At 52.4% G+C, this 13,669-nt stretch overlaps 1 protein-coding gene across 1 annotated transcript; it reads left to right on the top strand.

Moving 5' to 3' along the window:
• The first annotated feature begins 46 nt into the window (after positions 1-46).
• MDH2 (malate dehydrogenase 2) lies at positions 47-9,264 on the top strand. The gene is made up of 9 exons (XM_068655567.1): positions 47-208; positions 2,322-2,490; positions 3,592-3,675; positions 4,637-4,746; positions 5,252-5,377; positions 6,026-6,103; positions 7,279-7,378; positions 7,808-7,959; positions 8,959-9,264. Exons 1-9 carry the CDS (start codon positions 137-139, stop codon positions 9,088-9,090), a joined length of 1,023 nt encoding a protein of 340 aa, XP_068511668.1. The 5' UTR covers positions 47-136; the 3' UTR covers positions 9,091-9,264.
• The last annotated feature ends 4,405 nt before the right edge of the window (positions 9,265-13,669 follow it).

The following is a 13,669-nucleotide window of genomic DNA, read 5'->3' on the forward strand; positions in this document are numbered from 1 at the left end:
CGCCGCGGCGGCCGGGTGGATGCGGGGTGAGGGCGGGGAAGTCTCGCGAGAGCTGGCGGCGGGAGGGGGCGGAAGTCTCGCGAGAGGCGGCGCTGTGGAGGTCGTTGGAGTCGCCTCAGCCGCCGCCGCCGCCGCCATGCTGCCCCGCATCGCCCGCCCCGCCGCTGCCGCCGCCGCCCTGCGCCGAGGGTTGGCCACCTCCGGGCCCGTGGGTGCTGGGGGGACGGGGAGGGATGAGGGGGAACTGGGGGGGACGGGGGGGAGCGGGGGGAAGCGGGGAGGGAGGTGGGAAAGCGTGGGGGGGGGTGGAGGGGGAGATGGGCCTAGTGGGGGGGGCTGGGTCCTGTCAGGGGAGGTGGGGATGGGAGGGGAAGGGGGGTGGGGGGGGTCTGGGGGTGATGGGGGTGATGGGGGGGGCAGGGAGGTGGGCACAGGCAGGGGAGGTGGTGGGGGGTGATGGAGAGGGAGCTGGAGGTGGTCCTGGCAAGGGGGAGGGGGTGAGGGAGGGCTGGGGGTGATGGGGAGGTGGTGGGGGGGTGAGTGGGGGTGATGGGGGGGAGCTGGGAGGTGTAACCGGCTAGGAGGAGGTGATGGGGGGGAGCTGGGAGATGGGTACAAGCAGGGGAGGTGGTGGGGGGGTGACTGGGGGTGATGGGGGAGCAGGGTCCTGTCAGGGGGAGGCGGCAGGGGGTGTCTGAGGGTGATGGGGAGGGAGCAGGGGGCTGGGAGCAGGTTGTAGGGATCGGCTGGGGTGGAGATGGGGATGGGGGAGGGCTGGGAGGTGGCAGGGGGGTGCCCAGGGGTGATGGGGAGCAGGTTGTGAGGTTTGGTCTAGGGTGGTGGTGGTGGTGAGGGAGCTGGGGGCAGCTGGTGGGGCTTGTCCCAGGGGTAATGGTGGTGGACAGGGAGCTGGGAGCAGGTTGTGGGGCTCAGCCCACGGGTGATGTGAGGGAGCTGGGAGCCTCAGCCTGGCCCTGCACAGTGCGGGCTGTCCCTGTGTGCCTCCCGGATGGGGAGCTTGCAGCTGGCCACCCTCACAGTGGGTGCTCAGTGTCTGAGCGCTGGGTGAGCCTGTCAGTGAGGGTGTGTGGGGAGAGGTGCCAGGCTCTGCACTGCTCCCTTCCCCTCCTCAGTGTGTGCCCCAGCTCTCAGTGTGCTGAGAACTAGGGTGGCAGCTGCAGCTTTAGCAGTAAACCTTTAATACGTGGTATCCCTGAGCTGAAGGAGAGTTCACACAACGCTCTCAGATGCATGGTCTGATTTTTGGGTGGTGCTGTGCAGAGCCAGGAGTTGGACCTGCAGGTCCTTGCGGGCCCCTTCCAGCTGGGGATGTTCTGATTTGGGGCTCCTGGGGGCAGGAAGGGCTGGGTGCTGGGGAGCTGGGGAGACCTCTGCCATGGAAAGGAGACAGCTCTGCAGTGCCATGTGACAGAAGGGCTATCGGAGCCATAAAGATATGCCCTACAAGAGAGAACTGTGTAATTATTAGGAGTCGTGTTTAATTGCAATGAATTTTGACTTAATGGCATCAGCCCAGCCATAAATACGGGGCACAGCACTGATTAATGCTAGACTTTGCTTTCCCTCAAAGAGTTTTTTTTGCTAAATTGCATTTGTTGCAGTAGCAAGGACGTTGAGCTAAGCCGAAATTGATTAGCTTCTGGGCGGATTATTTGTTGTCAGAGCATAATAATTAAGCTGTTCATGTGGGGCCTTAAAGCAGTTAGGGCTTTATCTGGTGAGACAACGTGATGCAGAACGTCACTGATCATTCTGTCAGCACGTTCTGTCTGCAGGAGCCTGTGGTCCTCACCGAGTGTGTCAGAACATCCCATTTTACAGTTCCTCTCTCTTTTAAAGGAGCTTTCCTCTAATTTCACAATGGGAGTGAGTCTTCAAGAGAAATCACTTTCTTCCAGAGAACACATTTGAGTAAAATTGGTTCACCAGGGCAACACAGCAGGGTTGATTTTACTTCACACATTTGACCAAAGCTGGGATTTGGTCCCTTAATGTTCTCAGAAGCCTGCAGCTGAGGAGAGCTGATCCTCTGGTTGCTCTGCCTGGCCTTGCTCCTTCCTCAGCTGCAGATCCCAAAGAACATCTGTAGCTGATGTGTCCGAGCAGGGAAGCTCAGAAGTCCTTGGGAAGGTGTTACGATGATCCCTTTGTGTGCTTAGGCAATCCAATTTGCGTAGTGCTTGATAAGAAGTTGGGAAACAGAACAAAAAGCAAAGAAAGCGTGGTGAAATCCCTGGGGTCGCTTCTGCAGCCACTAGGAAAACATCTCCTCAGTGCTTTTCTCTCGTTTTTTTCCTCAGAACAATGCCAAGGTGGCAGTGCTGGGGGCGTCGGGAGGGATTGGGCAGCCGCTGTCCCTCCTCCTGAAGAACAGCCCGCTGGTGAGCAGGCTCAGCCTCTACGACATTGCTCACACCCCCGGCGTTGCAGCTGACCTCAGCCACATTGAGACGAGGGCGACCGTCAAAGGTTTGTGGGGCTGCTGCCACCCCTCGTGGGAGCCTAAACCTGCTGCAAGGCTAATTAGGGCTCCGTTGATTGGATTGATGTGTGTGGAGATGGGACTAGCTCCTGGTTGCGCTGTTGGAGGGGAATTCATAATAACTGGCAGGAAATATCCAGTAAAGTCATCTCGAGGGGAAAAAAAAATGAGCATTGGATTTGAAATTTTGTCTACAAATGGACTGATGCTCTCTGGGTGCCTCCATGACCTGTGTGTCACTAAAAGGTGACATTTTACTTGGGTGTGCCTGTCTCTTCCCCCTCTGCTCTGCTCTTTTGAGACCTGCCCCCAGCTCTAACACGGAGCTGTTAGAGCAAGGCCAGAGGAGGCCACGAGGATGCTCAGAGGCTGGAGCACCTCTCCTACAGAGCCAGGCTGAGGGAGCTGGGGGTGCTCAGCCTGGAGAAGGGAAGGCTCTGGGGAGACCTCACAGCGGCCTGCCAGGGCCTAAAGGGGGCTGCGGGACAGCTGGGGAGGGATTCTGTCAGGAATGTAGGGATAGGACAAGGGGGAATGGCTTTAAACTAAAAGAGGGGAGATTTAGATTAGATCTAAGGAGGAAATTCTTCACTCAGAGGGTGTGAGGCCCTGGCCCAGGCTGCCCAGAGAAGCTGTGGCTGCCCCAGCGCTGGCAGTGCTCAAGGCCAGGCTGGATGGGGCTGGAGGCAGCCTGGGCTGGTGGGAGGTGTCCTGCTCATAGCAGGGGCTGGAGCTGGGTGATCTTTTATGTCCCTTCCAACACAAACCATTCTGTGGTTCTGTATTCTGTGAGCACTGGCTGTAGTGCCCAGCCCAGCTTTTAGGACAGTGCATGTTGTGTATACGCGGTGGGAAGGCCCTGTTTTCACACAGATGGAGGTTCCCACCACTCCTACTCCTTGAATTGTGAAACAGTGAAGATAAAAAATGAAATTGGGTCCACCCATAACTTTACTGCTTTGCTTCTCAGTGTGAGTCTGAATTGAAGGGTAAATTAAAATCAGGATTGGGTGCCTTTAGGTATAATTTTGTACTTCAAGCTGTCAGATACTTACAAAACCATAACATCTGAATGCCTTCCACTCCAGGCTTCCTGGGACCTGAGCAGTTGCCAGAATGTCTGAAGGGCTGCGATGTTGTAGTTATTCCTGCCGGAGTCCCCAGAAAGCCAGGTATGTTCTTCCAGGGCTTCACTGCTGTGTCGCTGCAGTACTTCTGTTCAAGGGGCTGGTGCTTCACAGCACTTCCCTTGTTGGTTGGGATGGGAGTGGGCTGGTAATGATGCTGCCCTAGAGCTTGGTGTGGTGTCAGGCACCTCAGTTAGCTTTTGTCACTTGTAAAACAGGGACAAACACTGATTTCTGGGGTTTCTGCATAAGGGTGAGGAGCAAAGACGTACTGCAAGTGATCCTGAATCTCTCATAGGATTTCTTGCCCAGAGCATTACCATGTTCAACAACTGGTTCTTTGTTTCCTTTCTCAGCAGAATAATAATAATCCATTTGTTCTGCGTTAATTGTGTGGTAACTTCTCTGAGCATCTCCGAATGAATGCTCTTAAGTCTTCCTCATCTCCCTGATTCGTTCCATTTCCACTCTTGTTTTCAGTACCCTATTGGGAATGCTACAAAAGCCTAGACTTTAATTTCTTTTTCATCCTCACTGTGTACTTTTCATGGTTAAAGTGGATGCTGCAGCAGAAACAGAGGTTGCCACTTCTGCATCTAGCAGTATTTTGCAGAGAGCAGTTAGCATTCGAGCTGTAGTTGTGGAGGTGACTTCAGAGGGGAGGAGAGTTCACCCAAGAAGCCATTAGGCTGCGCTGAGCACCCTGGTACTGATGCAGGTCTGCAGGGTGATGCACCACCTCTGGCTGAAGGGCAGCCTGATAGCTGGCAGCCGGGCCGGTCGCTGCTGAAAAACGCTGATCTGTCTGAAAGGGCAGGTAGCCTTTATCAGTGGGTTACCTTTGGAGCCAGTTCCTTATTGCAGCAGGGGAGCTTTCTCTTGATACGTGAAACCAGGAGCTGAAGCTGGCATATCGCTGTCCAGAGCAGGACACTCTGATTGGGTAGCCTGCCCTTTAGTGAATAGGCTGCGGGTAACTTAAAATACTCTGCTGGGTGTGTTCTAGGTATGACCCGCGATGACCTGTTCAACACCAACGCTAGCATTGTTGCTACTTTGACAACTGCCTGTGCGAAGCACTGTCCAGAAGCCATGATCTGTATTATCTCTAACCCGGTAAGCGTTTCCTGGAGACCTTCAAAATGCAGACAAGAAAATCCAAACTGAGAACACTGGAGTAATCTGTGAACTGCTGTTAGTTTGGAGCAGTATCTTTAAGGTCTATAAAGTACTTGTAGGGGAAAGAAAACCTAAAAGCCTGGCTCTATCAACACATTTTTTTGGGCTGTATCAAAATCAGATTAAACTTAGATATAAAAGTGCTTGATATCTCAGCTTCTGTTTGACTGTGGTTAATAGTACATACTGCTGTGTTAGCTGCAATAGAACAGCTCAGGAAGGGAGGAGCCTTTGTAACATGAATGAACAAGTTACTGCCTTAGTGGTTATTTAAAATGCGCTAGTTTTGGCCTGACTGTAAATTGCTCTTCCTATTAGGAATTGAAGTAATTGGCTAGAGCTGACGTGGAGATGCACTGTTTAGTTACTGGCCTGTTCACTTCATGAATTGGCTTCATTATTAGCCTGGTTCTAATGAATGTTTGCCTGTTTTTGCTTGCAGGTTAATTCAACCATCCCAATAACTTCAGAAGTCTTCAAGAAGCACGGTGTGTACAATCCCAACAGAATCTTCGGTGTTACAACACTGGACATTGTCAGAGCGAATACCTTTGTGGCTGAACTAAAGGTACGTCGTAGAGAGGGGTGCTGTGTGCTTCTGTCATCAGATCTACCAAAAATGCCTCTAAAATCCCTGCACAGAGCTAAAGCAGCTCAGCTTTATGTGGAGCTAGAGCTAGAAGCAACGATTCCCTGTTCCCACTCTCTAGAGGAGCCCAGGGATAGGGTTTCTTGCAAAATGTAGTTCGAGAGGCTTTGACCTTTCCTTTCATAGCTCTCCCCTGTGAGCGAGCTGCATGTTTGCCTTAATTCTCTTGGCATTTTCAGCCCTGCTGGTGCAACCAGAGGAGGGGGTTGAATTGTAGTATATCTTCCCAAGTCATACTGTGCTGCCAGTTGCAGGATATTCTGTGGGGTGTCAGGAGATGCAGCAGTTTCACTGCTCTTAGTAGCCCTGGTGGGGTTTGGATCTTTGCTGCTGTTTATCTTGCATTAATGTTGCTCTGTACTACCTGAAGTTGTCAGAGTGAATAACCTGGAGCTGACTGTGTACATCTGGCTTTGTCCATGGACTGTTGCTGCCTCTGAAACTTCTCTATGTTTCATGGGAGTTTGTGGATGTGTTCAGATACAGAGGGAAGAAAAAGTGTAGTGGCTTTAAATGGTTCTCTCGTTCCTGTGTCTCAGAATCTGGAAAACTTCATGTTTCCCCTAGGGTTTAGATCCAGCTCGAGTAAGTGTTCCAGTCATCGGTGGCCATGCAGGGAAGACCATCATCCCTCTGATCTCTCAGGTAAGTCACGTAACTGTTGCGTGTGGCGTTGTGCTGCGTGGTGTTCCTCCTCAGTGAGTTACAGCTGATGTGAAGTGCCTTTGTGATGGCATGTGGCGTGCTGAGATACGAGAGTAGGGAAGACTGTCTCGGCTGTGGCTCATTTTATTCCGAGATGAAGTGCAAGCTACTCGAAGGTAAAGAGCTAAATCTGAGCTCCTCTGGGTGGCTTAAATAGCAGCACTCTTTTTTTCCCTAGAGCAGTTCTGGAATAAGAACTGAGGGGTAGTGTGGGTGTTCAGATATCTTGGCAGTGTTTTCTTTTGTCACTTTTTTGATGGCAGTTGTATGGTATGAATGCTTTGCTACAGCAGAAAAATTAAACTGCTTTTGCCATGGTGGACTAGAAACCCTCCTTCAACAGCCAGTGTTGAAACGAGGAGGCACAGCTCATCTTGTGTGGGGAGATTGCTTCAGAAATGACCGGTTGTCAGAGGGAGGCTCCCTTCACGTGTCTAATCCAGAGTGAAATGCAGCTCTAAAGCCGGCTGTAGCTTCGTGAAGAGATGGCCAAAAGCAGCCAATGGAGAAAGGGCAAAAAGCTCTGCTCTCAGCGAGGAATAAAGTGCCCTTCACAGAAGGAGGGTCTTAGGGAATAAAGCTGAATGCTGAGCGGGTGCTTTCGCTAGAGGCAGTCAGGGCAGCCCCAGCTGTGCTTAGCAGACCTGGCTAGCTGTGTGTGAAGGTTCACTGACTTCTTAAATACCTCTTGCAGACGGGATCCTCCATAAGGCTCTAGACTTCCATAATGCCACAGTGACCCAAATATTTATAAGGTGTTTCCCCCCCCCCCCCCCTAAAGGTTGTTACATGCTTGGAGGGCACCTGTCTAGTGCAAAGGACTAGATGGTAGCAAGTAACCATGGCCAGCCCTGGTTTTGCCATCAGGCTGCAGTTTGTCTCTGAGCAAACTAGGCATGACTAGCATGCTGTTAGAGTTCTTGCAACAACCAGAAGCCTTAGTGAATGCCTGCAGCTGCTGGCCAGTCTGTCACACCATCTGGGAGCTGGGGTAGTTGATTTTTCCCCTCTGAGAACTGTTGGTAACGACTGTAGTGGTAGGAGAAGTATCACGTGGGTGGCCTCGTGCTGGAGGGGTGCTGGTATTTAATGCTAATTCATTTTTTCTAATCCAGTGCACACCAAAAGTGGACTTCCCCCAGGATCAGCTGGAAAAGCTTACAGGGAGGATTCAAGAAGCTGGCACTGAAGTTGTCAAGGCTAAAGCAGGAGCAGGTTGGTTCTTGGCTACAGCTTCCAACTAATTCTTGTCGTCCAGCTGAATGGACGCAGTCCTCTTTGGTTTAATCTTATTTACAACTGCGAGGCAGAAATAGGAACTGCTGATTGCAATCCTAGCTGCTCTCCCACGTCAGTGACTGCCTGAGCTGTGGCACTAGAAGTAGCTCAGTATGTAGGGAAGACCAAACAGTACTGGATCCCTGAACGTGTGTGACTTCGAAAATCATCTTCTCTAATTAAGCTCTTTCCTCCTGTAAATCTGGTGAACTGCATAGCAGGTGGCTTCTGCCTTCTCAAACTGTCTATGAGCTTGAAGTCAGTGACGCTGCAGCTCTGTAAGCATAACAGTGTGGAAGCCTTTGATACTAAACCAAGTACTGAATTTAAATGTGATCTGTTCTAAAAATGGTTCAACTCTTACAGGATCTGCTACCTTGTCTATGGCCTACGCCGGAGCTCGCTTTGTGTTCTCCCTGGTGGATGCCATGAACGGAAAGGAAGGGGTTATCGAATGCTCCTTTGTGCGGTCGGAAGAGACAGAGAGCCCCTACTTCTCTACACCTCTGCTGCTGGGAGTATGTGGTTCACGTGGTGGGGCTTAGAAACACCAGTTCTTGATGCAGTCTGTAGATTTTGTGTTTTTTACTCAGTGATTTCAATTCAGCCCAGTGCTGGATAACAGGAGTACTAGATAACAGCTGAACACATGTTTAAGAGTTCTTGGGTATTTGGGTATTGCAGGTAAGCACATATCCCATGTTTGGATGTTTGCTGCTGCTTTTATCTGCTCTCAGACTGCAGCTCACTGAGTAACCAGCGATTCAGACCTTTCTTAAGAGGTCGTGTGTGCCCCAAGTTGGTGCCCAGTTATGAAGAGCTTTCTCATGGTTAAGGAGAGTCAGCAATCTGGTCTCCTCAGCTCGATCTGCTACAAGGAAGTTACTCAGAAATGGAGGCATGTGGGGAAGCACTGTGTGAATTAGGATTAATAGATTTCCTTCCAAGTTCAGTAGAGGTCCCAAAAGCAATGTTATCCTAACCCCGTGGGCAGAGTGAAAGCAGTGACATGGCTGCTGGATGCAAGGGATGGTGTACGTTGGTTTGGGTGGTAGCAGGTGAAGGAATGGATGTAGAGGAGGATTAAGGGGGAAGCGTTTGGATTCAGGCATGAGATTTTGGAAACCCAGGAGTGCAACTCGAAGCAGTTTCGGATTGCAAGCCAGTGGTAAACGAAGGGTGTAAACAGAGGAGAGCTGAACGGTGGTTCTGAGGGCAGGAGAAGGCACAAAGGAGCAGTGGGTATCAGTCTCCCCTGGAAGGAGCCGAGGGGCTAGCTTCAAGTTTCACACCCCAATGAGAACAGTGAATGAGAAGTTTGTGAAGGGTCTAGAAGTCACTACAAATAGCAAAAAGCCTCACAGCCTTGCAAGGAAGCACAAGGTTTGCAGGCGGTAAAAGTGTCAGAGGTCCTAGGCTGGGTCTCCATCTCAGTTGGGCAGTAAGTAATCAGGGCTGTTAAGTTGCTCTCTAGGTCACTGAATGAATGGTTAATCCTTAAATCCTCTTTCCCTCAGAAAAATGGCATTGAGAAGAACCTGGGTATCGGCAAGATCACCCCCTTTGAAGAGAAGATGGTTGCTGAGGCCATGTCGGAGCTGAAGGCTTCTATTAAAAAAGGAGAAGATTTTGCGAAGAACTTCAAGTGAAGCGTTGATGATGAGGAGGAATTCCAACTTCCTTAATTTATTAAGGCATCATGTCACTTTACAACTTCGGGTTCAAAGCTCAGGTTTTGACTGAAGTCTGTCTGTACCAGTATAATGATTGTTGTCAAAGCAGAGTCTAATCATCAATAAAATGGCCTCATTTTTTTCAGCGTACCAGCTGGAGTTGTCCTGTTTCTGTCTTCTGAAGGTAGAAGCTGCAGGTCTCTGAAGCGTTACCAGAAATCAGCCTCTTAAAACGGGTGAACTAATTGCTGGATTTTGTGAGAGACATTCCAGGGAAGGGGCTCAGCTGTTCTCTGCAGAAGGAGAGGTGATAATGCAGCCTGACAGTGATGGGCACTTCAGGGTTGTTAAGGAAGCTTAAAGTTGTATTTAGTATTTAAAATAGTCCCGTATTTCTTCCCCAAATCATGAGATCTGACTAGGTAACACTGCTCTGTGGACAGAGGTGATGGAGCCAGGGGAGGTGGCCAGTTTACAAAGCTTCCACCAGTCCTCAGACCTCCTTATATACTTCCCCTGGTCTCTGAAAGCTGCAAAAGAAGCTACCTTTGAAGGCAAGGTTGGCGTTTCACACCCCTGAAGCAAGTTTTTATCTGAAAACCCAACCAGAGAGACTCAGTGCTGCAACAGCAATTGCTTGTGGCCACCCCACCTGTAATCTGGGAAGGATGTTCCCTGCGTCACCTTCCTGGTCCTGCTGCCTGGCTATGCTGCAGCTCCTCCGAGCTCGCAGCTGTGCTGCTGCTTCGGTTTTGTCTCGGGCTGCTTGTTCAGCACAGCAGCTGGGAAACCAGGGATGATCAAACAGGACCGGGACAGGTTGAAGAGGCTTGCAGGAGGGTATCTGATCAGAGCGATCCCAGGGGTGTTTTTTCAGGTCGGCGCATCGCCTCTGATACATTGTGTTGCCGGAACCCTTACGTAAGTTGACTTTTAAAGAGTTAGTGAAAGAGCACAGCGGTTGCAACGTCAGTCCTGCTGTAAGAAAATAATTAAAATGCTGAGAGTGACTTCTTTCTAGTTAGGAACAAAAGCCTTGATTTAGCATCTGCATAGATTTCTTTTACATTCATCCCCTTGTGCATATAAAAATAAACGTCTGCACGAAAGCGGTGATGACAAGTTCTATCACCGACTTCTTTGAAGGTAAGCTTTAATGAAGGAAGCTATTAATTCAGTCTTCCTCCATGCTCTGTGGGCTGCTTACCCTATTGCTTTGAATTGCTCTAATCCACGTAGGCTGAATTCTAAGTTGAGCAGACGCTGTTTTGATGAGCTGGAGGAAATGCCAAAGCCCAGCACCTCTGGTTTGAGCGAGACAACCTGATGTTGAAGGTTCTCTTAGGGAACAGAGCTAAAGGCAGGAGATACTGTTTGGTAACTGGCTTAATTTCCTCCTTCCTCTTGTATTCTAACTCTCCTGAGCTATTCGAACTATTTATTTTTTATTTATTTTCTTATTTTGATCCAGCCCATCATCCTGAAACGGATCACACAATTATCACGCTGCTGAAGACTGACAACGAAGCGCTTGGCTCTGTCCCTCTGTGGAACATGTAGGCAGAGAGGACAGCAAGCCCAGCTCTTGTGCCTCTGTCTGCGGCAGCTCGATGTGTTAAAGCTTGGTTTCCTTACAGAAATAGTAATGAAATGGAAGGGCCGGCACTCATTACTCAGCAGGCTTGGAACAAAGTGGTTATTAGGTGGTATTAATAGAATTAAAGATCACGCTGGGGGCAGGGGAGGATGTCCCAGCCGAAGGACACAGAGGATGGGTGGCACAGGCCTTGCACGTGCGACCTCAAGGTTGTTCAAAATGTTCAAATTGAGGACTGGGAAGCATGTGGTGGCCTTGGCAATAACGCAGGCTGCTGGGAGGGGGCTCTTGCAGAGCCATCAGCAATTCTGTACCCAGGAGCAGGCGGTGGGTTATTTAATCAGGGTGTTTGTCCTCTGCAGAGCGAGTGGCCTGCTCCTCTTGCTCGTGCCCAGGCTGCTGGGGAAGCCTTGCCTTGGACCAGGAGGGATGGATGTGAGCTGTGCTTGTTCCAGTCCTGCTCCTTTATGTGCAGCAGCTAGAGCAGATTTCCGAGGGCTGGAGTGTTTTGGGACTTCTGATGCAGGGTGCAGTTTGAGCCCTGGGGAGGGAATCAGGGCGCACCCTGGCAGAGGTTCCTGGAGGAACAGGAGCTAACTGGATGCTCCTGGGCGAAGTGGAAAGGTCCATGCGCAGGTATCCTCAGAGAAACAACCTCGTTCTTCTGTTTTATCCATTTGTGTGGATTAGGGCGATGTGGCAAAGCACAGAAGAGGATAAAACGAGGAGAGAAGCAAATGGTGAGGCTTAGGGCTTGGCTATTTCATCACCCTTGGTGCCCAGGTGCCTTCAGGTTGGCAGAGTGCAGGCTGGCAGCCTTCACCCGCGTTTATTCCTGGGAAAACAGTTTTCCCCATTTCCCTTCTTGGTCCCCAAGCACACGTTTGTTTAACGGGACCGTGTGTCGGGGCGGGGTGCCAGCACCCGTCCCTGTCTGAACCCTGCTGGGATGGAGCCTGCAGTCTCCAACGCATCTCAAACCCTCACGGTGAGCACAGCGGGTGGGTTTTAAAGGCAGATTGGGGAGAATGAGCGCTGGTGCAATATCCATCCCCATAAGGAGCCGTAATCCTTCGGGAAAATCCAGCCCTAAGCCCATGCGTGGTGGCTGTGCCCCCTGGAGCCTCCTCTCCCCGGGGACACTCAGGAGATGGCAGCAGCAGCTTGCCTCGGGCAGGGCTCACTCCTGGCATTTCGGTGATATTTGGGAGAAGCAGGGAAACAGCAAGGGGAAGGCGTTTGGGTGCTGCTTTACGCAGAGCATCCTCAGCCCGTGGAGATCACAGGGGAGAGGAAAGGGGCCCAGAGGGTGACGCCAAAGGGTTTGAGCATCGTCAGGAGGATCAGAAACCACCCGAGCTGCGGCTCCAGCTTGGCAGAGGCCTCTCTTCCCCCTCCTCCTTCCCCTCGCTCCCTTGCCTGGCCACGGGCACCGTTAATCCACCACGGCCACGTTCGCTCTCGATTTACTCAAATGCCTCCGAGCTCTCCCTTCCCTCCTGGGCGCCTCGGAGCGGGTTTGGAGCGCGGCGCCGAGACGGGCGGGTTTGTTTGCATTTACAGGGAAACCTGTTAATAAAGGCCACCGAAGGGACTGCTCTTTTCCCGGCTGCCGGAACAGATGGCGGGGTGAGGGCAGTGCAATTAATGTGCAGGGGGACTCCTGCCGGGGCGGAGGGCACCCCGGCGGCACGGGGAGGTGGGCGATGCCCCTGTTGGAAGGGCTGTGATGCGGGGAAGGGACGGTGGCACGTCCACCCCAAATCGATGGGAGCCTCCAGCCGCGATCGAACGCCCCAAGGTCACCCCGGGACGCCCTGTCCCCATCGCAGCCACCGCCGGGCTGCCCCCGAGCCCGAGCCCTTTCTCTGCGCAACTTTTTCTTTTTTTTGCAGCATTTCTCGGCTTTTTCCTCTCCCCCCGCTGCCTCGCTGGGCTGTGTGGGGTTGCTGAGCACCACACGGGTTTGGCTGGGCGGGATGGGGCCGTGGCCGTGCCCGCAGCACGTGGCGGGGCCGCTCCCGGCCACCCTCCCTCGTGCGTCGGGAGGAGGCTGGCAGCGATTTTTTTTTATATTTTATTTTATTTTTTTGGACCCGCAGCGTGAATCCTCGCAATTAGGCCTTGTTCTGCTGCCTGCCTCGTTTGATCTCCTTTAATTATTTATCGCCGATCTTTCCTTCCCCGGGCCTGGCTTTCTTTCAAGTGAGGCTTTTCTCCCGCTCCCCCTCCGCCGCGCCTCGCTCCGGCTGCCTCTTCTCCTGCAATTAGCGGCCCCTCTCCCCGCTCCTTCCCTTCTTCTCCCCCTTTTGTTCTCTGCCAGCTCTTTCCCTGCACCGCAGAGCCCAGCTCCCCCCTCCAGCTCCCTGCCTGCGGGTTTCTCTCCCCTTTTTCCCTTTTTTTTCCCTTTTTTCCCTTTTTTCCCTTTTTTCCTCTCACCCCCAGCCCCTGCCTTCCTCCAGCCCCAATGATGCCGCAGCAAACCCCAAGACGGCCCCGCTGCGAGCCCTGGCTCCCCGTGGCAAGGTGCCGGGGGGCTGCTGCCCTCGCAGCGGGGTCTCCCCGCGATGTTTTTGCCGCGGGGAAGCCCGGCCACGTCTCCCCATCCTCTTTGTTTCCCAGGCCCTGATGCATTATTCAGCGCTGCGGACGCTGCGGGTGCTGGAAAGGGAATGGCGCCGCGCGGGGCACGTGCTCGCCCCGGGGATGCCGGATTTTTTTTTTCCCCCCTTTATGGGGTCTTTGTCCCCTCTGCCATCAGAAAAAAAAGAGGGAGCGAAGCACCCCGGGGGGCTTCTCCCATGGGGCAGCGTCTCCTCACGTCCTGGTGGGGATGCAGAGGGGAGAAAGCGAGGAGCGGAGAGCCCTAAAAACAGCCTGGGGATGCTGTGGGGTTGTGCTCGGCCCCTTTGTCCGGCCCCAAAGTGCCTCCTCCATGGGATGGGGTTGGGGACAGGG

The sequence above is a fragment of the Anas acuta genome, chromosome 19, assembly GCF_963932015.1.
Source record: "Anas acuta chromosome 19, bAnaAcu1.1, whole genome shotgun sequence".
NCBI classification, from domain to species: domain Eukaryota; kingdom Metazoa; phylum Chordata; class Aves; order Anseriformes; family Anatidae; genus Anas; species Anas acuta.